The sequence below is a fragment of the Mycteria americana genome, chromosome Z, assembly GCF_035582795.1.
Source record: "Mycteria americana isolate JAX WOST 10 ecotype Jacksonville Zoo and Gardens chromosome Z, USCA_MyAme_1.0, whole genome shotgun sequence".
NCBI lineage: Eukaryota > Metazoa > Chordata > Aves > Ciconiiformes > Ciconiidae > Mycteria > Mycteria americana.
Genome location: NC_134396.1, coordinates 54,905,055 through 54,928,621, shown reverse-complemented (window position 1 = coordinate 54,928,621; position 23,567 = coordinate 54,905,055). Strand labels below are relative to the sequence as shown.

The window sequence follows — 23,567 nt, the reverse complement described above, 5'->3', positions numbered from 1 at the left end:
AGACCTAGTTCTGTATTTTGGAATTGCTGTTTCAGGCAGCTAAGGCCTCTTCTGAGTCCATGCTTTAGTAATTGTGTTAGTCTTGTGTGCTGTGAATTGTTGATTTGATACAATAGCTCGTATTGTAAGGTTCACCTTACAATACAGACTCTGCTTCTGTATTTCATGTTTACATTTCAGCTTAAATGGTGAGACTCATTTAAAGAAACAGGTTTCTGAAATAAATTAACATTTAAAAATTAAGTTGATCTTAAAATGCTGTAGAAGAATTTTTGTTTTGTTTTCCTTGTTTGTAAAAAGTCACTTAAATCGATGGATTAACAGTCATACCTTTCAGTTAATAATGAAACAAGTTTTAGTGCCATCAGTAAGCAGCAGTGTTCTATTTTATGAGACTTCACATTTGTTTTGTATAAAGAACTTTTTTATAATGAAAAGAAACCAATCAAAGCTTATAAACCCAAACTGTGAAAAGATTGAAGATCTAGCCTAAACTTTACAAATATATATTAAAAAAAGGGGATAATTTCCTTTTCAGTTAGGTTGTTTCCTTCAGAGGTGAAGAAACAGAAATATTTGTATTTCTCTATTTCAGGTGCTCATAGAAATTGGCAGTACTTTTTAAATCTTCCCTGACTACTGCAAGTTAAAGCTGACAGTTGTTGAATTTCTTTTGTGATTAAGTAAATGGTTACATTTATCCATATATGTTACTGAATGTGAAGAAATAGATAGTTTGTCCAATGGCAGTTAGTTAAGATGAGCCTTGCCTTGCTGCTGTTCATTAATGAAATCTGGGTGTCCTGAAAACTTGAGCACGATGACAGATTATCCGTGCCTTATTTTGTCAATGTTCTGTAATTGCAATATAGGGTCATGAATTAAATGCATCTTTGCCAATAATAATTACTTCTTCACAGTTTTTATGACAAATATCATTTAAGTTGATGCTTGTGGAAAGCAGACAAGGTATCACTACTATTGAATAGGGAAAGTCTTTTCCACTTTAAGTTGGAAATAAATCTTTTAAACATAAACTTCATTTTTCACCTTTTCTGCCTTTTGTTTTCTGGGGGAGGGAGAGCAAAAGAGCCCTTTATCAGGATTTGTGTGTGTTTGTAAGAGATGTTTGTGCCGTATTCCCATTTAATTTAAAATGAGTTGGTTTTATATTCATGGGCAATCAAATAGTATAATCTATTTCTAATAAATTGTATTATTAAAATATGGTTAGGAACTGATGCTAATGAGTGCCCTGGCATGTTTGGTGGAACCTTAGGATTAAATCTGTAAGTAAATACTTAGAGTATTGCAACCTCCTGTAGAAATGAATTTAAAAATGAAATTGAATTTGTATTTGAATTTAGAAGTGGTGAAATGAAAAGGATTTGCTTGTAATTTCTTAGTCATTGGGCTAGGAAGGTATATGTAATCTTAAATGCTTGTAAGTGTATCTTTTAGTTTAATAGTGTAAAATTTACTAGTATTTAACTTCTAGTGTAATATTCTGATCTCTGTTTGACCCTCTGTTAAAAAGTAATTTAAAAAGTGTTAGCCAAAAGAGAGACAATGTCTTATTTCCCTGTGCGGCAAAGAGGGATCATCTCATCATAATTCTTTGCAATGACTAGCCTTTATTTTCACCCTTTGACAAAGTGCAATAAATTAAACAACTTTTACCTTGCATCATGGCAAGCTGTTGGTGGTTACATTTTAGCATAGAGGTCGCAATGCAAATTTTAAGCTAAGCACAAAGAACCTATGTAAACACACACCTGTAGTCAGGCAATTTATCTCAAAACCATTTCATTGCTGTGATTTTTTTTTTTTTAATTTTTATTTAATCATATTTGGTGTCTTTCCTGCTGATAGAACAGTGGTAGCCTGGCTGTCTTTGTTTACAGTAGATACAGATATTTCTGTATATGAGCAATCTCATTGCTTTATATTTCTTTTTTGTATGTATTAAATCCTTGTGTATGTAATTGAGCTCCCCTGTAAGCTGGTGAGCTGAGTTAGTCCAGGATAAATGCCTTCGCACTGTGTAATTTGCCTGTATCTTGTGAAATGAATGCATATTTCAGGAGTTTTGGTAAAAAGGACTAAAACAAAGTTATGCCTGAGGTTAGCCTAACTGCACATGATGGTCAGTTATAGCATGCAAGGATTTCAGGGAAAACAGACCAGGGAAAATGCACATTGTTTGAGCGTGTGATATAAAACACGGTGTTGGAGGGCCTGGCCAGATGCTTCAGGCAGGGCAGATTTCTGAGTGGGCTGTATGTGGGCCTTAGTCTGTGGTATATAACAACACACAGGTAAGGAAAAAAAGTTTTCGGACTGAATTAGCAGATAAGCTTTTTGTAAGCCTATCTTTTCAAACTTAAAACTGAATTTTAGTAAGTCCTCCCTGACCCTTCCCTTCTTCCTGTGCTGCCCAAAAATAAGTATGGTTAAGCTGGTGTCTGACCAAGACAGGTAAAGATTTATGGAGTAAGGAATTGGTAGAAAAGGGGTTTCTTCTACCATTAGTGCTGACTTCCACAGTGGATACTTGCATATTACATTCATGACACACTGACTCTCTAGTTACATGAGAGCATATTTTACTCTGGCAGAGTTTATCCTGCTAGGTTTCTTTCTTCTGAGGAATGTTTTACATCTTCTGCAAACTTTTATTTATGTATTTTACATGGAAAAAATTGCGCATAAAGATCTAGTTACATTGCAATGCACCTGTTTAAATAAGAGAATGTGGTGTTCATTCTGTGCCAGTTACTATTTATATTCCTATCTCTTTTTCAGTTATTTGTGTTTGAGCTTCTCTAAGTTTTTATTACTTGCAAGGCTTTTTAGTTGGAATTTGAGATACATAAATACAAGTCACTTAAACTTTCTTTTTGAATTATCATCTTTGCTTCAGAGCTGTTCCTTTTTGCTCCTTCAATTATTGAATAGAATGTAAAATAAACTAATACTTACAGAATCTAATTCAGAATAGTCAAAATATTGAATTTCTGTAAAACAATGCAGAACTGGATTTCATATATAATAGGCTGAAATACATAAAAAGAAAATTATGAAACCATATCTCACTTATCATACATCTTTTTAATAGGAGCAAAATCTGTGCCATTAGTTCCAGACCAGCGTATTTCCCATTCACAATGCTTTAGTGCATAACTTATAAATCTGTCCTCATCATCCAATATTACTTTTTCAAAGCAAGACTAACATCAAACAAGACAGGATGAATGAAAGTCAATGAAGGTCGGCTAGACAATCCAATTATTAAAGATTCCTGGAAGAACAGTACTGTGATCTATAAAAGAATTGGGTGTGAATTTCTGTATCTTTGTTGACAACGGTCATTTCTGTAGAACTGCAGTGTATTTTCTATGGTCAGGTGTTTTGAGATTATGCTAGTCTAATCTGTTTATATAGCACATCTGAATGTCTGTTGTTTATACTCTAAAATATTTCTTAGTTTGCAGAAGCCATATTTATAATACACATTTCATGTACCTGTTCTATCTCCTAAGTGGTGAAGAGGCCTTTGAGGAGAATGTAACATACAGTTACATATTGCATTACGAAGAGACACTGTTAAGATTGCATAATCATTGCATACATGCCATTGCTAATTCTCCATGCATTTTTTTCATTGGTCACTTTATCTTTCATTCTGCAGAACAGGCCATCACTTGGGAGCATGAAACACATACATACAATAAAAGAGGTTACTATTTCTGGCACCTACTTATAGTAGAAATAGTGAGCTGGCCTGCATGCTTGAGTTTAAATACAAAAGGTCAAGTGTGTGTTCAAGTATAAACCATTTGTGCTAGACACTGCAGATTATAAAATAGAAGAAAGTCTAATTAAGCAGAATAATAGTTGTTTTCAGTCTTAGAAACTTACTTGAGCTTTAAATTTAGCTTTGTTGCTTCTATTTCAGATCTGCCTGAAACTTACCTACTTTTTTTCTCCCTTATACAAAGAGATCTAATGGAAATATAATCCTTCTGCATACAAACCTTGTTTTTTTAAGTTTTTGAGCCAGATATAAATAAGGACAGATAAGATTCAGTTATCAATTATTCTAGCTGAAGACTAGGTAATTGTACTTGACTATAATTCTACATATATATTTATAAATAAATTTCAAACTATTACATGTTCTTACTCTCCCCCACCCCTGCAAAAAGGAGAACAAAAAGACCCAATATAAGTTTTATTTTTTACTCTTTCATCAGATATTTAGTTTACAGGTGTGTTGATCTGATATTTCTATACATAGTATCTTATATTCATTTTATGAGAAGTTATTCTTGTGAAATTCAGGAGTGTGTGTGTATGTATATCTATATCTCTATATATCTATATATATCTTCCTTCCCATCTAATACAATCACAGGAGAGTATGGTCATGTGTTAAGAGTAGCTAACCAAACAGACTATCAAGTGGCCTTCATTACAGGCTGTCTGGGTGGGAATCATGTTATTAAAATATCAATTGCTATAAATGACATAGGGTCTGAAAAAGAAGTAATCTATTCCTAGACACTGGTATAGTAAAGAATGCTGACTGTGAGATTACAGTGCTGATCCAGAAAAGTTTTACAATGTTTCCTAATAAATTGAAGTCAGCTGCTCTGCAGGTGGTGGAGTTTTGTTGGCTGACAGCAAAGGATGGGATCTGTTACTGAACTGAGCTTAAAGACAGCAACAGGTTCAATGCACTGCTATTTTATTTATAAGCTGTGGTGGGTTGACCCTGGCTGGATGCCAGGTGCCCACCAAAGCTGCTGTAACTCCCCTCCTCAGCTGGACAGGGGAGAGAAAATATAACAAAAGGCTCGTGGGTTGAGAATAAGGATGGGGATATCACTCGCCAATTACCGTCACGGGCAAAACAGACTTGACTTGGGGAAATTGGTTTAATTTATTACCAGTTGAATCAGGGTAAGTTAATGAGGAAATAAAAACTAAATCTTAAAACACCTTTCCCCCACCCCTCCCTTCTTCCCAGGCTTAACTTTACTCACGATTTTCTCTACCTCCTCCCCGCCAGCAGCACAGGGGGATGGGGAATGGGGGTTGTGGTCAGTTCATCACACGTTGTCTCTGCTGCTCTTTCCTCCTCAGGGGGAGGACTCCTCACACTCTTCCCCTGCTTCAGTGTGGGTCCCTTCCACAGGAGACAGTCCTCCACGAACTTCTCCAATGTGGGTCCTTCCCACGGGCCTACAGTTCTTCACGATCTGCTCCAGCGTGGGTCCCTTCCACGGGGTGCAGTCCTTCAGGAACAGACCGCTCCAGTGTGGGTCCCCCACGGGGTCACAAGTTCTGCCAGAAAACCTGCTCCTGCCTGGGATTCTCTCTCCACAGGTCCACAGGTCTCGGCAGGAGCCTGCTCCAGCATGGGCTTCCCACAGGGTCACGGCCTCCTTTGGGTGCATCCACCTGCTCTGGCGTGGGTTCCTTCATGGGCTGCAGATGGATATCTGCTCTACCATTAGCCTCCATGGGACGCAGAGTGACAGCCTGCTTCACCATGATCTTCTCCATGGGCTGCAGGGGAATCTCTGCTCTGGTGCCTGGAGCACCTCCTGCCCCTCCTTTATTACTGACCTTGGAGCACCTCCTCCCCCTGCTTCTTCACTGACCTTGGTGTCTGCAGAGTTGTTTCTCTCGCATATTCTCACTCTCTCTGGCTGCAGCTGCGCAGTTTGTTCCCCCCCAGACGTTATCACAGAGGTGCTACCACCATTGCTGATGGGCTGGGTCTTGGCCAGCGATGGGTCTGTCTTGGAGCCGGCTGGCATTGGCTCTGTCGAACACAGGGGAAGCTTCTAGGCAGCTAGGCTTCTAGAAGCCACCCTTGTAGCCCTGCTGCTACCAAAACCTTGCCACGCAAACCCAATATATAAGTCAAGATTTAAGAACAGGCATTGCTGTTTGCAGTAGCAAAATGCCTGTCTAAAGTGGTAATTTCTACCACAGTAATTGTAAAGCATATTCAAGTAATGTCTCACTACTTTTGACAGACTGTAAATAATTTTTCTAAACCTGGGATATCATGAGGCTTGCATGGCATACAGAGGCAATGAATCTTTTTCTGACTAGATAGATGCTGCATACCTAATGAGCACTGAAAAGATTCACTGCTAATCTGTAAACTATTTAATATATGCAGTCATAATTTACTGTTATTAACTCTTACCAAAACTATTTTTTCACAAATTTTGTTTAGGATGCAGAAAATTCCGTAATGGGAACAGAAGATACTTTAAGACATAGTAATTTTATTATTTGCATTCAAAACACCTTTTTTTTCAAAGTCTTCATGCACCCAAATGTCAGCTATATGTAAGAAATTATTTGTATTTTAAAGTTTTAAGCTCTGTAATGAATCTGTGATGTTAGGCATTTATACTATTGATTTTTCATTACTACATTTTCTTGCTAGCTAGGAAAAACCTTTCTGCAACAGAGACTCATACTCTAATTCTCTGTAGAGAGAAGAGGGTAACATTGTAACAGGGTCCTTCTCTTAGATCGTTAGCTGAAACAGAGGGTTCAGTTTATCTTCTACAGAGAAGATAAATTCCCCCCACCCTGTGGTGCTGGCAGAATTCTAAATAGTGCAAATCTGTAAGTCTTTGACTTCTGATAGTATTTGTCAAAGGTTTTTAGTAGTCAATATCTTAAAATTCCCAAATAGTTGGTGTGACAGTCCTCAGCTGAGGGGTGTGCAAAAATAAAAATGTAAGATCATGTCAGATCAAAATCAAAGAAGAAATTTCGTACTACACTGTGGTTTTTTTGTTCAAGTAGGCAGACCTGAGACATGGGTCTATGCAGATACAACATGATCACTACCCAATTTGTGATTGAATCTGTTTAGCTGATCCTTTTTCCCTTCCTTTTGGCCTATTTTCAGTTTCATTGGCTTCTAAATACACTGTCCCAAAAGGCTTGCCTTCTACTTTTATTTGGCAGATGGACAACCATAAAAATCTTTGCTCACTGAGAAACTGTTGCTTTGAGAAAGCTGCATTAGACCTATAACCACATTCAGTAACCCCAAACCAATACAGCTTATATGTGGTGTTGCACCTGTAATCTTGTTAGTCTCCCTTATCTCTGGGCTATCTCTTCACAAATCGTTTTGGCAGACTCTTCACCAAGGTCACCATATGCTGCCAGTGTGCAGTTAAGTGAAATGTTAGGCAAGTTGGAACTGTGGATAAAGGTGATCCACAGCACAGCAGGAATAATGTTCCTATGTATGTATTCACCTGAGGCTCAGTTGTGGACTAGATATTTCAAAACTTGTTTTGCTTCTGAGTTCTGTGATAGCAAGAAGACGTCCTTATAAACCGAGAATGTCCTCGGCATTCAGGATTTACGATTCCAGACATAGTGAGATATTCCTGAGCAGTTTGGCTGCAAAATACAGGGTTTGTCCCAAAATCAATATAGAGTTTTGCATTACTGTCATTTGTACTGGGAATATATACTTCTCGGGGAAAAAAACCCCCTTGTTTAAAGGAAGATATGCAGGTGTCTTAAGTGTATCCATGTCAATATTATATTATTCACAAAGTTCACAAAATGTTGTCCTTTTGAATATTTAGTCTACATACAAAGCATTACATTTATGCAATGGATTGTGTTTCATAGTTATTAAATTTTATTAGACAAACAATTATAAAGAAAAAAATAGTTGTAGAAATAAATAAATCACAATAATAAACTAGGTAACATTTCCATTCAACTGATAACTGACAAAATGGTATATTACCATGAGAGACAAGTCTGATGTAGGAAACAGATGTAATATTATCTTTAAGTTAAAATCATCAATTGCTTTGTTTTAGTAAAAATGCTTGGAATATAAACTTAAGGTATCACACAACTCAAATTCTGTGCAGAGTCAATGATGGGTATAGCATGAGTCTGCAGGATGGCAATAACATAAATTTGTTCGTATTTTCATGTTTGTGTATAGTTCATGAGAACAGTGGATAGAATGGTCTCTTGGGTTATTCGCGGGTAAACAGGATTACAATAATATTTGAACTTGTGGCCATCATTCTCTCTTTTCTTCTGTTTCTTCTCCTCCTCCAAGAAGATGATCCTTTTCTGACCAAGATGATCTTTTTCCTTCCTTTTCATGCACTTTTATAGATGTGTGTGCATACCCAATGTTTTTTCTCAAATTCTTGAAATAAATAATAGTAGTGATAATAATAATAAAAGTATTAATAAGCAGCTTGCCAATGTTACAGAGAAACTGGTTAGTCTGTATCAAGTATGTGCTCATATCACCTATTCAATTATTACCTGTATATTTTTTCTGTAGGTGACAGATCAGTCAGTGAAAGCTTTTGCTGAACATTGTCCTGATCTGCAGTATGTTGGTTTTATGGGCTGCTCTGTTACATCGAAAGGAGTCATTCACCTCACCAATGTAAGTATCGTAACTACTTTTAGCTAGTCATTAGTGTGTTTGACTATTGCCAAACCATAGGTATCAGCCAGCATAAGTTTATGAATATGATGAATAACACTGTCATGGATAGAAACATGACAAGTTAAATGAACTTTGCATTATTTGAGCAGGCACATTCGGATTTCCCTGTGTAAAAACACTGTAGCAAAAACATATTCAAGGGATGATACTTTTTCTCAGAAATAAGAATACTCTTCAGGTCAAGTCTTTAAAATGCCTAGTTACACCAGATTCCATTGCAAAAATTCTGTAATTGGAAGTGCAAAATTCTTAGAGCAAGAGATTTAGACAGACCCATTACTGCAACAGTATATCCCCTATGGACATACATTTTGTATATATCCATCTTCATATTTTAACATAGATAGTGTGACAGATACATGTTATTTCCTTTTGTTTTTCTTTTATGTAAGAGGAATGATGTGTGGGAGAACTAGCTTGAGTGAACCTGCAGAAAGTAATGGAAGCGTTCAATAAATTGAATGACTTGGATAAGGTAGACAAACAGCATATTAGTAAAAATTCATAACTGAAAGTAAATTCAAGGATCATGGAAACGTTAGGGAGAACAGAGGAAAAATGCATCTGAAATAGATAATTTAGCATTTATAGCTAAGAAGTTAAAAAAAGAGGTTCCAAATGGGAAAATGGAACTTCTTATAACTGATAAAGATGACTGTAGAAATGGGTATTGCATGTGAAAAATTCTGGTAAACATAAAAATGGTTAAAGAGATCTTGAAGTAGCAAGTGGAGAGCATATTTAATGAAAACAGAATGTGCCTGAAAAAGATACGGGGTTTTTGATGCAGCAGTGCAGCCCTCTTGTTGTTTCACAGAACCATTTAGCATATCCGTAAAATATTTTCATCGGTTTAGGGCAGCTCAGTAGCTGAAGATACAGAAGGATTGAAAACATTTTGGAACATGTGCAAAAAGAAATAAGCCAGAGAAATTAATTTGCATGGTAAAGTTGCAGCACCTCAAAGGATGCAATTTGGAAAGTACTCAGTGTATATTGAAATTATGTGTAAAAGGGGCATATATCTGTGGAGAGAGAGAAATAATACAATAATTTTCATGTCCTATGAAAACTATATATATATATATATATATATAAAAACCTATAGGTTATATTTATATACACAACATAAATATAGAAGGTACATAATTTAGAAATCTGACATAGACAGGTTATGTAGTCCAAGGCTTTGTGGGAAATTCCCACACAGATCGCTCTTCAGGTGCATGCTTTGGTTACTGCATTATTCTGGCCTAGATTTATTGAGTATTTAATAGATGTCTTATCCTTCAACCAAGTGACTTTATAATCCTATGTATTTGATTAAAGAAAAGTCAAGATCTTGATTTTTCTTACTGACATTTAGTTCTGATTTTCATGTGGTTTAATAATCATAAATGATTAGAAATCCTGATTTACGTAGGAGTGACACTGTTGTACATAGTCCTTCAGAAAATACCTAGGAGGCTGCTTTGTGACAAACTTGGAAAAAGTCATATGGGATAAGTAATTGGTGCATGTGCTTTTTGTTGGGACTTGAGACTTGGGAATTCCAGTTTCCTTCCCTCAGGCTGCATCTATAGAAATTTTCTGTAGGCTATACATACTGCAAAGACAGTGATGTGATAACACTGAACAGTAGGGGTTTGTTCAGCCTGGAGAAGAGAAGGCTTTGGGGAGACCTTTCAGTACTTAAAGGGGGCTTATAAGAAAGATGGGATGGACTTTTTAGTTGGGCCTGTTGCGATAGGACAAGGGGTAATGGTTTTAAACTAAAAGAGGGTAGATTCAGACTAGGTATAAGGAAGAAATTTTTTACGATGAGGGTGGTGAAACACTGGAACAAGTTGCCCAGAGAGGTGGTAAATGCCCCATCCCTGAAAACGTTCAAGGCTGGGTTGGACAGGGCTCTGAGCAACCTGATCTAGTCAAAGATGTCCCTCCAGGGGGGTTGGACTAGGCGATCTTTAAAGGTCTCTTCCAACCCAAACTATTCTATGATTATATGATATGACATCTTCTGTAGCATTTGCCAAGTATTCTTTCACATGTAAGTGACTTTCTGTGCACAATAACAAGGTATTTTTTTACAGTTATTGTTACTTTAAGCTGAGGTATATATGCACGTAGTATAGGCAAGTGGGATGATGCCATATATTGAGGGGAAAAAAAGAGTAAGAGACTTTCCCAGTCATACAGCGACTGGGAAATTGTATTGGAATTCAGGCTACTTTACTCTGATGCTATTGACAAGTGATATCTGGTTAATCTTGCTACAGTGACTTCAGTAGTGTTTCCACCTGGTTCCTCTGGCAGGTGTTGCTTCCTTGTAGTACAGCAGGCAATTTTAAGTAAGGCTCTGAATTGCACTGAAGTATCTGGCACAGACACATGTTCCATTTCTACAGTTCTTTGGAGGAAATAAGCTCCAGCAGGGAGTTAAATATCTGGGGAGCAGTAACGTCTTTAACCGCTGCATCTGTCTTTTCCAGAATTCTTCTGTTGATGACATAATTTTTTTGTTCTAACCATCATGTATTTCTTATAGTCAGTTTTGTGTTGAGTTCTTAACTAGAACTTCATGAGTGCTTAGTAATAATTCCAGTCCCATGTTCTTAGAGAACGTGGAATGTCTTCTTTGCTCTACATGGCCTGTGAGTGTGTCCTGCAAGGCTGTGCAGAGCTGGTTCCCTTCTGTCCTGCTTCCTGTGTGCAAACTGGAGATAACAGCACTGGCCTCTGTTGTCAAATTGCTTTGAGGCTGATGGATGTACAAAAATTGAGTGGTTTATTATTACTGTATTTGCCCTAGTAATGTTAGCTCTCTTTAAAAATACTGGCACTTGAAAATTCTGAATTACAGTGCTGCTGAATCGCAGAGCTTTTTTAATAGCTAATTGTGGGGTATGGTAGTGAAAATGTTGTATATTTGAGAAAAAGAAGAAACATTCACGGTTTATTTTCATTATTTTTCTACTCAACATAGTGACATTCAAAAAAATTTGCTTCTTGAGCAAAACCATATTATCACACTAGTGCCTTTTTTCCTTGAAGTTGTTATAAACTACAAAAAAAATGCACCTAAAGTAAATAATGGTTATTGGGCAAGATGAGAGGCACTGCATGTACATACACAGGGAGAGAGAAAGAGAAAGAGGGAGTGTGTATATATGCAATGCACAGTTAGACTCCCAGTCGAAACCAGTGGTTTGTTCTGATAACCTAGAATGTTTTATTTTACTTTGTAGCTGTAATGTGTGAAACAGTGTCACAAAAAATCTGAATGATCTGTTCTATGACATCAGAAAAATTAGTCCAACATTTATAAACTTTGTTTCTATGGAGGAGGGAAGAACATGTATTGGATACGTATTGGATATGTTGTAGTTTTTGTCTTCTGTTTTCAGTACATCCCCAACTATTGTTTCATTGTTTTATCTTTTTTCTCATTTGTTTTATTATTTACTTATCTTTCCCTGCTTGACTTGCTTTTTCTTGTTTTCTCCCTTCCTCCCTTCCTCACATCCTTGTCTCTCAAGAGTTTATTGCTGGTTATTTTTTACTTTTCACTTCCTTCTTCTCCTGTAAGCACAAAGATCTATGTGAATGTGCAAAGTACCTATGCATGTTAGGTAATTGCATTGAAGACAGAATAACCAGATGGGTAATTTTTATTCATTAATTACGTGTGAATAAGAAACTCTATATGCTAACTAGTGAAGTAGTGATTTTTTAATTTATATCTTTTCCCCAAAAGTGGTGGTATTTTCTTTCCCTCTTGTGGTAATTGCCTCTCAGCAGTTTAATTGTTGCACTCCTAATAGAATTTTAACAGCTGGCATCAGCAAATCTCCACATCTAGACATAGTTTTATTTCCAAGCCACTTACTTGGCTTCTTCCTTTGAGTTCTGATATATATGCAAGACTAGTTGCTTTTTAGCAGCATAACTCTTGTCTGTGCTTCTACATCACGTGCTTCTGACAGACTATCTGACTGGTAAAGTTTATTACAGACATTTTCACCTAAATATGTGTGAATCCTTGGACAACATCTTCATCGGAAAAAGTTCTAACTTATTCTTCTAATCACCAATACATGAAGTCAGTTTATCTAAGAACTATTTCTGGAATAATGTGATCTTTATTCTTTCATTGTCTCATAATTGTTACCCGAGAGTCATGTCCAATCTAACTCAGTCATATCTGTGTCTGAGTTGGTGGCCAGTATGAAGTCAATCAAAATTCAGATTTATAGAGCAAATATTTAGGACTCATTCAGTGCAGACATTATCAGCTTGACAGATATATAATGATAATCTACACATGACAGGATTGATTTTGCAAGAGAGCCTTTTCTAAACTGAGATACTGTATGGTCCTTTTTTTAGTAACTGATTCGTCTTGACATGAAGTGCTCTGCTTTATACTCTTTTTATGGTAATAGTTCAGCATACCTTCTAATCTTAAAATCATCATGCTTCCTAACTAAGAACATGATTGTTCTCTTTGGCTAGGTCTAGAGAAAACAGTTTTTAAATCAATTTATATAATGGACTATATTTCATAAGATGACAAATGATTTATTTGAATCTGTTTACATTTAATAAGATGTCCTTTTAAGAGTTAGTCTTCCAATCATAGGAAAAAGTCATTAAGTAAGGATTTCTAAAAATAGTGATTATGGGAGATTCTTCGTGAGGATTGGCTTGTTACTTTAAACGGTGTGGTGCTATAGGCTGTGTAAGAGAACCTTTTCACATCTCGTCAAACTAAAGCTGACCATTTTGTTGAATGAAGTTAACTGTGTCCCTCCTAAGAGATTCCTTTCATCATTTTTAAGAATTTGATAGTTGGACCCAACTGCAGTTTCTTTCAAGTTGCAATGAAGTAAAAAAGGCATTGCAGAAAAGACTGATTGCATGATTGAAAGGGTTTCAATGCCCTGTAGGTGTGTGAAACTTAAAAAAAAAAAAAAAAAAGATTCATTAGAAGTACTTGAGAGTAAATAACGCAAAGAGAGAGTAAACTATGACTTCAGCAATAAGGTAATGCAACAGCAACTTTTAGAGTATATAAACTGGAAATGTCTTGTAACACAGGTACTTGTTGTGGTTTAGCCCCAGCTGGCAACTAAACACCACACAGCTGCTCACTCTGTCCCCCCAGTGGGATGTGGCAGAGAATCGGAAGAGTAAAAGTGAGAAAGCTCGTGAGTTGAGATAAAGACAGTTTAATAGGTAAAGCAAAAGCTGTGCATGTGAGCAAAGCAAAACAAGGAATTCATTCACTCCTTCCTATTGTCAGGCAGGTGTTTAGCCATCTTGAGGAAAGCAGGGTTCCATCATGAGTAACAGTTACTTGGGAAGACAACCACCATCAGTCCAAACGTTCCCCCTTCCTTCTTTTTCCTCCAGCTTTTATGCTGAGCATGACGCCATATGGTACAGAATATCCCTTTGGTCAGTTGGGGTCAGCTGTCCCAGCTGTGTCCCCTCCCAGCTTCTTGTGCACCCCCAGCCTACTCACTGATGGGGTGGTGTGAGAAGCAGAGAAGGCCTTGACGCTGTGCAAGCACTGCTCAGCAACAACCAAAACATCAGTGTGTTATCAACATGATTCTCACCCTAAATCCAAAACACAGCACTGTACCAGGTACTATGAAGAAAATTAACTCTATCCCAGCCAAAACCAGAGCAGTACTATATGAGCAGTTTATATGTGTGTGCAAGTAGCTCCTCTATGATGGGTCTTAATGTTAGAAAGGAGGGCAATATATTTATTTTTGTAGTATAACTTGTAAAGGTATCTATGCAATAAATAAAAAACCAAATTATTATTAACAGTCATCTTGGAAAGAGTAGCAGCTTGAATACAAATGTCATTCTCTTTCCTATTGTGTTTTGCTGTGGTACATCAAAAGGAATCTATTGAATAAATTTGTTTCCTTAGTTAACATATATTTTCAACTACCTTATCTTCTCAAGCGTGTTTTTTTACAAATACCTGCACTCTTCAAAACAAACTTTTTCTGTTTTGTTTTTTGTAAGTGATGCGAATTAAATCTCTGTGCTTATAACACAGGTTTTGAATGTGTCTTTCCTATTCAAGCAATGGGAGCTCAATGTTCTGCAATATTTAACTTTAAGAAATTAAATTAAAAGTTGTGAATGTGCAGAACATTTAGTCTATGGGAAAATAGTCTCCTCTGTAATTATTCAATCATTTTCCAATTTTTTAAACAATGTATGACTGCTGTTTCAAGAACACAGTATATCTCAATAATATAGTTCAGTTACTTCAGCTGCTAAGTAAAAATTAATGTATGTGACTTTTAAAAAAATAGTTTATAAATTTATTTTTTTTATTTTATTAACATAATAAAATAATGTGATTTACAATTTTTTCTGGTAGCTATTTTTTATTTCCTGTGATCACACATTTGCTCTGGGAGGCTTAAATCAGAGAGCAGTTTGTTCCTTGAAGGCACGTATACACAGAGAGTGTCAAGAAAATTAAGCTTAATTAGCAAAAGATGTGAATTTAAAACTCATTAAGTCCTTATAAGCACTTTCCTTCAGAAATAATTTGGCTTTAGTTCTGAGGAGGTTTGATTTTATGTGAATTGTTTAGTGGTGGACTTGCCAGTGTTAGGTTTACGATTGGACTTGATCTTAAAGGTCTTTTCCAACCTAAATGATTCTATGATTCTATTCTATTCTATGATTTTTAAGGAAGCATATATCTACAGGACTTGTGGAAGCATGTGGGGAACAACAACAACAAAAAAAAAAAAAAAACCAACAAAAAACGAGTTGCATACTCATTATATTAGTAGTCCCCTACAATAATAGCTAAATATTCACAGGAGTTGATATACCCACACTGCAAAATTGCCTGTGATCCCAATGGTAACAGGAATTTTTTATCAAAAGGATATGAAATTTACCCTAAATTTGAACAGTCTCAAGTCAGGCATATTTTATCTCATCTTTTTTGTTGTTGTTGTTGTTATAATTTTAAAATACTCCAACTTCTTAATTAGCATTGCACATATTTTGATATTACAAGTTCCAGTAATCAAGATAGAAGTCTTATGAAGTCCATAACACTCAGGCACACAAATAGTATGATAATCTCTGAACCTTTAAATATATCAACCTCCATAAAATTTCATTTAAACCAACCAACAGAAGTATTGAACAAAAATTATTTTGTCAAAATTTAAAATATTTGAGATCCAAATGTAGTAGGTAATTTCTTAAAAATAGTAGTATTAAATTTTTTAATTTTAATATCTTTTTAAAAGAACTGAAGCTCTGTTTTTCAAACTTCCTTTGTCCAAAACCATTTTGTGATCTAAGTGGTTCTTTTGCATCTGTCATTCACGGTGGAACAATTCCCTTTCAGTACATTTTAACAGGCAATCTCCTCACAAAACCTTTACATACTGTGCTGTCAATTCTCTGTCTGTTAGTGGGACTGAGAGGAAGGGACCAACATCTTGTTCCCTTCTAATCTCATTCATCTAACTAGACTCCCTCTGAAATTTAAATGCTAATATTGTATTATGTAATACAGTTTTAACACTGAGTCAATATTCAGTATTTTCAGCAAGGCTGTGTATATATGTAGCACACAAAATTAGTTTAACTGTTCTTGCTTTCTCTTAATTCTTCTATTTTCTATTTTGTATTTTTAAGCCCTCTGTCTACTATTTGCATTGTCTGTTTTATTGTCACATTAAATGTTCCTTTTTCAGTTAAAACATTTTGTCTGCTGGAGTTGAGTTCAAAGTTTAAATTCTGTTTATGCTGAGCATCCTTTGTAGAGCTATAAAATTAAGAGTTGAAGAAAAATGTGAGTATCTGTAGAAGAATGGCCCTGAAATTGCTCAATAAAATGGTATTGCTGCATGAAGAAAATTGTTTTTGATTGAAAAAAGCAAAAGGAAAAGCTTTATTTATCCTGGCACCCTAAGATTGAGTATTTAAGTCGCAGAACATCCTTTTGCTGTGGAAAAATGCTAATTAAAGGTACGCTATTTTAATCTCAAGATTTATGCATGCACTGAAGATTTGAACATCCCAACTGTCCAGTTGTCTGCTTCAGAGAATTTTAATTTTTTGTATATCATACCACTTTTATATGTGAGGGTTAGAGGTAGAATATAAAATTATGTATTTTTGGTGCCTTTTTTTTATCATAGTAGTGATTAATAAAGAATTCAGCATTGTAGCATCAACCCCTTACAATTACTTTTTGAGGTAAAATATAAAATAGGACAGTTGTCATTACAGTATCAGTCCCATTTTTGTAAAGAAAAATGGTTACATATACATTTATAACAATTCGCTGACTGGTAATAAGATGTTGATACCTCTGATTTAAGTAGGCAAAGGGGTATTCTTTTCACCTGTCATGTTCAGATTGATACAAAATCATGTCAGAAGGTCCAGTACTTAGGGGAATGTGTGTCCGCTTCTGCAGCTCTTGAAAGTCATTCACTCATCTGAAGTGGCAAGAGTGAGGTTGTATAGATCAAATTATGCTTGAGGAGTTTGTATCAACCTGAAGCAGTCTCTTCAAACTTCTGAGACAGTAAGGTTTTCTGGATCAAGTACGTTGAGCCTGATAAAAAGAAGAATTAACGTACCAAGTAGGTCAGGTGTCAGGTAGGCTGTTTAAAATGAATGAATGTGACAGTAAAAAAGGCAAGTGATGGTTGAGTTACTGTATATTGAATATAATGGTAGACCATTATTAGTATGAAGGAAAGAAACAATGAGGGAATGATCATTCTCCTGTGACAAGGATAAAATCTACCTTGGAAACCCATTAATTTGGTCAATAGAAATACTAGGAATTCAGTTTAGTTTTTGAGTCTACCCATGCAATGCAGAAGTCTTTTTTTCCTTGGAAATCATGAATTCCTTCTGCTGCATTCATCATTGCCTCAATGAGGTAGATACTCTACTGTTACCTCTTACCTAATTTGAAGTCATGTTAGTTAGACACTTTTTAAAGAAGCACTGACCATGCATTGATTTATCTTTACTGTAAGTTTATGATTTTTACTCTGTAAATAATAATAATAATGACAAAAGAATCAACAGTATTGTCACCTGCTCCTAAGAAGAGTGTTGTCATGAAAGAAAGCATGTTTTAGTTAAGAATTCTTTTTTTTTTTAATGGAAAGATTTTATACTTGTCTTTGAGGTCTCCTGGTAAATATTTGTTTACTGTCATAGACCATATGCATTGTTGAATTGTCCAGTAGGTTTATTTCGTATGTCATAGGCACTGGCAATGTTATTACCAACATAGTATAAAGGCTGAAGCATCTAATATGAATAGCTGTATGTAGGTCAGGAAAATTCAAGTTGCTCTAAGCTTCCCCTTCTCCTTGTAATTTATGCAGAAAAAATGAGGGATTGGTTGGGAGCTTTTTTGGGTGCATAGAAGGTAAGTCTTTTAAACTTCCTGCTAGAGAAGTATGTATGAAATGCAGAGAGACAGAGCTTGTAAAATCTGTCCATTTTACCAACACAATATCAATCATTATGTGCTTTTCTCCCTAATAGGCAAATAAGATTATCAGAAGTTCAATGGGATTACAACAAGCACCACCACAGCACACCTGTGGTAGTATCCTAATAATAGGAATATTACTGTCCTACTTCCTATACACATACCCTGCAGTTGTTTCTCAGAGGTCAGGTGCCTTGATTTTATGCTTGTTCTGTAGAATTTTTGGAAGCAGTATGTGGTTTATCTTGAGCTTTAGTTTGGAGAATGTTAAAAACTTCTGGAGCAAAACACCAGAACACCAGTTTCTGTAGAAGACTACCTACTTTTGAAGTCCTCTTATTTTTCCTTTTCTTTTTATCTCTTTTTTTTTAATTTTTTTTTTTCCCCTCCCCTTAAATACATTGACTTAATAATTAACTACTGAACTGGACCGATTATATGATCTCAGTTGTATGCCTTTAATTAGTCAAATCCTTACTGACTTAAATCACTGAATGGGATTATTTTTTCTCTCTTACAGGGAAGGTAAATTTAATTAAAGTGTCAGTATTACCTAATGCAATTATTTTTCCAGAGTATAACAGAGATTATTTCAGACAGCTTAAAAAGCAAATAGCACTTGGAGGTTATTATGACTAAACTGATCCTTTGTTTAAGGATACTGCAGAAATCTGTAAAAATTTTCTTCTTTGAATCCATAGCTCATAAAAGTAGTAAGAGGGTTTTGTTTGCTTTTGAAGGACATTCTAATGGTTAGTAATAAATCAGATTAATCAGTGTATAAATCTTAATCATATTGTTCTGTGACTCCAACTTTTGTTATTCAGAATATCCAGGTTATTATTGATGGCTGTGCAGGTGAGACTATAGTATAAATACTGTATTTTCCAGGGAGTTTGTAATATTTACTTAGTTTGAAAGCCTTAGACTCTGGAGTTTTTAATCACATGCATTTGAATCTAAGCACAAATGTGCTGTCTCTCCTTCCTTCAACGCCCTATTTTTCTTATAGTTAAATGAGCTGCTATGCTGCCTTGGTATCTTACACTCCATATAGTTAAAAGGAGGAAGGCCTAGGCCCCTATTGTAGCTGTATTGGACCATGGGTGAGAGTGTCTTGATTTCATGGAGCAACTGAGTGCCTGAATTCCAAATTTGCTGAAGTTGGATTCTATGAACACCTCTGATATGTTTCCTTTTTGTGAAAAATACAGTGATCTCATCTTTCTTGACTAGCTTGCGCATATTATACATGATTCCAGAAAGTTAAACAGTTTTTATAACAGTTATGTATGTAAACAAATTTCAGGTTATTTCTTTTTATCATATTTGTCTCAATAGCTAAGAAATCTTTCCAGCTTGGATCTGCGTCATATCACAGAACTGGACAATGAAACCGTGATGGAAATAGTGAAGAGATGCAAAAACCTTAATTCCCTCAATCTGTGTCTGAACTGGATCATTAATGACAGGTAACTTCATTATAGCATCTAAATCCAGTATAAAGCAAATTTAACTAGTTGTATTAGTTGAGAATAATTTGTCATGGCTCGGGGGTTGGAGGAGATCAATAAAAGCAAGCAGTGTTTTTTGCGTGTTTGTTCTTGCTTGTTTTGGATAAATCATCTAGACACATATTTTACAGTGTTTGTGTATTTCTGTAGTGGAGAAAAGTTTAGTTATAATGGGATGGCAGCACTAATCTGTTTCCTGTAGATTTCATGAGAATATGCTCTTTACCATGTGTGATTGAAATGTACAATTGCAATTATGACTCCTTCAGTAGGTAGCCAGGATTTAAACAGGTTTATATGCATACAAACAATGAAGCATATTTTTGACAACATAAGGAAAAGTAAACTGCTTGTGGGTAAAGTAGTGGAATTCATGTTTTTTTATAAAGCAACAAGTCCTTCATTTTTTGGCAAACAGACTCTCCAGAATGAGACTGACGGAATAACTGGGGCATTACCTTAGGCTTTTCCTTTTGACTAGAATACCTACTGTCCTGCTGTATTCTGTCCTTCTGATCAAGTAATTTATTTTAACATTAAGTAAATGCACACAGATGATGTTTAGTTATATTGCAGATCAGCTGAAAAATGAAAAAGATTGAGAATTTAAAAAGTGGAGGTTTCTTTTTAAAATGAGAAAATTGAGCAAAGCCACTACCTCAGGGTGCACAGGAAGGAACATATTGAATTACTTTTAACAGATTGGTTTATTATAACTGGTGCTTTAAACAAAAGGAAAGAAACACTTTTAACAGAGAGGGGTTCTAAAACAGTTTCATATAAACCAGAATGATGTGTTTTAGTAATTGTACTTCTTCCCCATGGTTACAGGTTTTTTCCTAACATACTCTCTTTCAAGGTTCTCTGAAGTCTTTAAGAATGTACTAAAGTGTGAATGAGCTTACACTTTGAAAGTATAATGTTCTAAAAATACTAAAATTGAAATGTATTGAATAGGAAGCACCATTGAACTTTTACTATAACTCCTTTTAGCCTTTAAGACTGTTTTTTGGTTTTGTAGTTTTAGGTCAGACCCTTAATGTAACTTCACTGGTTTTGAAAGCATTCAGTTGCCTCAGATCTTTCTGTCTGGAGGACCTTATTTTAATATGCAGAATAAGGCTACTGTAATGGAAAATTTTAGAATAAGTCAGAAAAAATACTAAGAATAAAAATGTAAATTTAAAAGACAGACACTTTTCAGGTTTTAATTAAAGTACTTAGAAATGGTATACGTTTCTGCATGAACATTTTGAGTAGGACAACCTGCTAAGTATCATCCAAACTGATGTCAAACTGTTCTTGAAATTATTTTACTAGAATTAGTAGAATAAGAAAGAGATCTTTTAATTATATGCATATGACTCAAACTTCATATTGAATATAGTTAGATTTATGAAGCTTAACAAGAAAAGGAAACCCTTTCCAGCAATGACAAATAATCTGCTGTTGTATGTAAACTTCTAGATCGTTGACTTTTGTCTCCATAGTTCTTTCCATTTTTTGTGTATTTCTGATCATAGCTGTCCATACTTTTTCAACATGTGACTGATAACTAAAACTTGATTACAAATTTAAGTTTAGCTATTTAAATTAGCTTCTAGCTAAAAGCAAACAAAGAGAGAATTTAGAAAATAGTTAATGCCTTTGTTAAGTCTTATTCATAGGCAGTCATTTGGCAATTCAAGTATTTTTCCTGTTTTACAAGTGAGATGAAGCTCCAAATATTCAGTCTTAACTGAATAAGGTCATTTCCCCTACTCCTCCTAAATGCTGAATTAAGAATTGCTGAAAATTATATAAAAGGAACGTGATACAACCACTGGGCTTTAATCAATATAGACACCAGTTCTTCAGAGTATTATGAGCATATTCACTTTGAGGATATGAGTGATCCTTCAGAATTTCACAGGACTGTTCAGGTGCTTACCTAGGGTAAAAAGCCGAGTTAGTTTAAACTGACTAAATTAGTTTATTAATGATTTAAGGCAAGATGAGCTTTATTTTTTTTTGTTTTTTATTTGATGCCATTTGATGGCTCCTAGTCAGAGGGGATGTCAGAGGAGATTCTGCATCTTGATACCTTTGAGTAAACCTTTTGTTTATCTTTGTTTCCAACACATATGAGATAGCAGCAGTCTAATGTTTTACTTGACTCTTGGTTTTAAAATAGATCAGTTCTACCACCTCACCCCCCCACCTCCCACCCCCCGTTATCAAGCCTACTTACTTGTGAGATCCACCTATGTAGGGCTTGTATTCCAGATTTTTTTCAAACTTAACGAGACACTTTTTTGTTCTCTCTAGAATGACTGAGGGTTGGGTGGTTTTTCTTTTCTTTAAAGCCTTGAAAAGCTGTTTTCCTCCATTCCTTTGTGCAGAATCAAGGGTGAAAAAAAGACTAGACAGTTCTCAAAAATACCGGTATAGCTTAAAGATGTATCTGTGAATTATCTCTTAAAGGTAGTTGATTATTGGTAGGTTTTACAGCAGAAGTAAGTCACTGGTTTTAAAACTTTATTTTAGATTTCTTTATTGTTTACAGAAATCCATAAAAATTCTTTCTGTAAGCAAGGCTGTGGCCCCTCTTGCTTGTGACACAGTGTTAGATCTAATGCTGTGACCATTACATTTCTTGCTAAGTAACTGAAAGGAACTGAAACTTACAGAGTGCAGGATCTCTGCATGGCAGGCACTTGCTAAGATTTTTGCTGCTGTGATTCTTTTGCACATGCAAGAATTAGCAAGGATTATTATTTCTGGTTTGCTTAAAGCTATTTTTGTTTTTGAAAGTATGCATCTAAAAGGCTTATGTAGGGCAGTAAAAAATAACTTAATTTTACCTAAGGCAAAAAATATGTTCAGTATGTTCAGCTGAGATACTTTTGACATTAGTTTTAAAATGAAAGAAAAATAGATCTCTTAAAATGACTTGTAAAAAAGTCTCTAAAAGTTGGGAGTTAAGCAAGATCAAAAAAAGACCTATTAAAGTAATCTAACATAATGATTTCTTCTGTAAGTATTAAAGCTCCCTCAAAAGCTTCAGATACTATTTATCATGTTCATTAAATACATTACAGAAACAGTCCTACTACTTCTTTCAAATACGAACAAAACCAAACTTGCAAATTCTTTAGTTATGCATCATGAGTAGATTATCTCAGGTCTTTGCAATTGGAAAGGAGTAAAAGTGAGTTCTCTGTACATGGTGATATGAATAATATACTCTGAGGCTTGATTTAAATAACTTTATCACCTTGAAGTTGTCTTAATGGTCACGGCATTTTTCTCCTGAATTTCAATTTAGACAATAAAAATAGTGACATCTAGAAATAAATCTCATGGGGGATTCAGGAAAATGTAGTATGATGTACTGGCAAAGTTTTCAGGGGTGCGTGATTTTTCTCATAGTTTGAGGAACATCTGCTATGTATTATATCCATAAATGATCAAGGAGCAAGCAGCAGTTAATCTAACATTTTTTTGTGACTCTTATCACTGTGGACTTTGAGTTGCAATTCACTTCAACTTCTGTATTACATAGTTCACGTGGAGATAGACATTTAAAAGCTGTGCAGTGACTCTGAAGTCTTTAGAGTATTTCTGCTTGCTTAAGTCATCCTTTTTACTAAAACACTCCCTTAGTAATATTTGTATAGAGGATGTTTGCCAGCCGCTATTGTATTTACGGTTCTTCTAATAAACATCATGGTGCAGGGAATAATGCAGATAAGGAAAGGAACTTTATCTAGAGCTACAGTGAGGGGTTTTTTGGTGCCAATGCACTGCCAGTCATCTGGGACTGGGATGACTGTTCCACCTGCGTAACAAAATTAATGATTGGTTTTGCAGTCACAGGACAATAATTTCCCAACCATTTGAGAACTTTGGTCCTTCCTTTGTAGGTGGTGCCAAGTGTTCTTGTAATAATGTCTCAAGAGAGCTGTATTTTTTCACGTAATTTATCACACACTGATTGTAG

General features: G+C 35.4%; 1 protein-coding gene across 2 annotated transcripts in view; it reads left to right on the top strand.

Moving 5' to 3' along the window:
* Window positions 1-23,567, top strand: part of FBXL17 (F-box and leucine rich repeat protein 17) — a 303,097-nt gene that overhangs the window by 81,179 nt on the left and 198,351 nt on the right. For both annotated transcript variants that reach the window (XM_075527088.1, XM_075527089.1), the window contains exons 5-6: window positions 8,372-8,479; window positions 19,413-19,543. In XM_075527088.1, coding sequence (XP_075383203.1) covers window positions 8,372-8,479; window positions 19,413-19,543 — 239 coding nt within the window. The remainder of the gene's footprint in view (window positions 1-8,371; window positions 8,480-19,412; window positions 19,544-23,567) is intronic.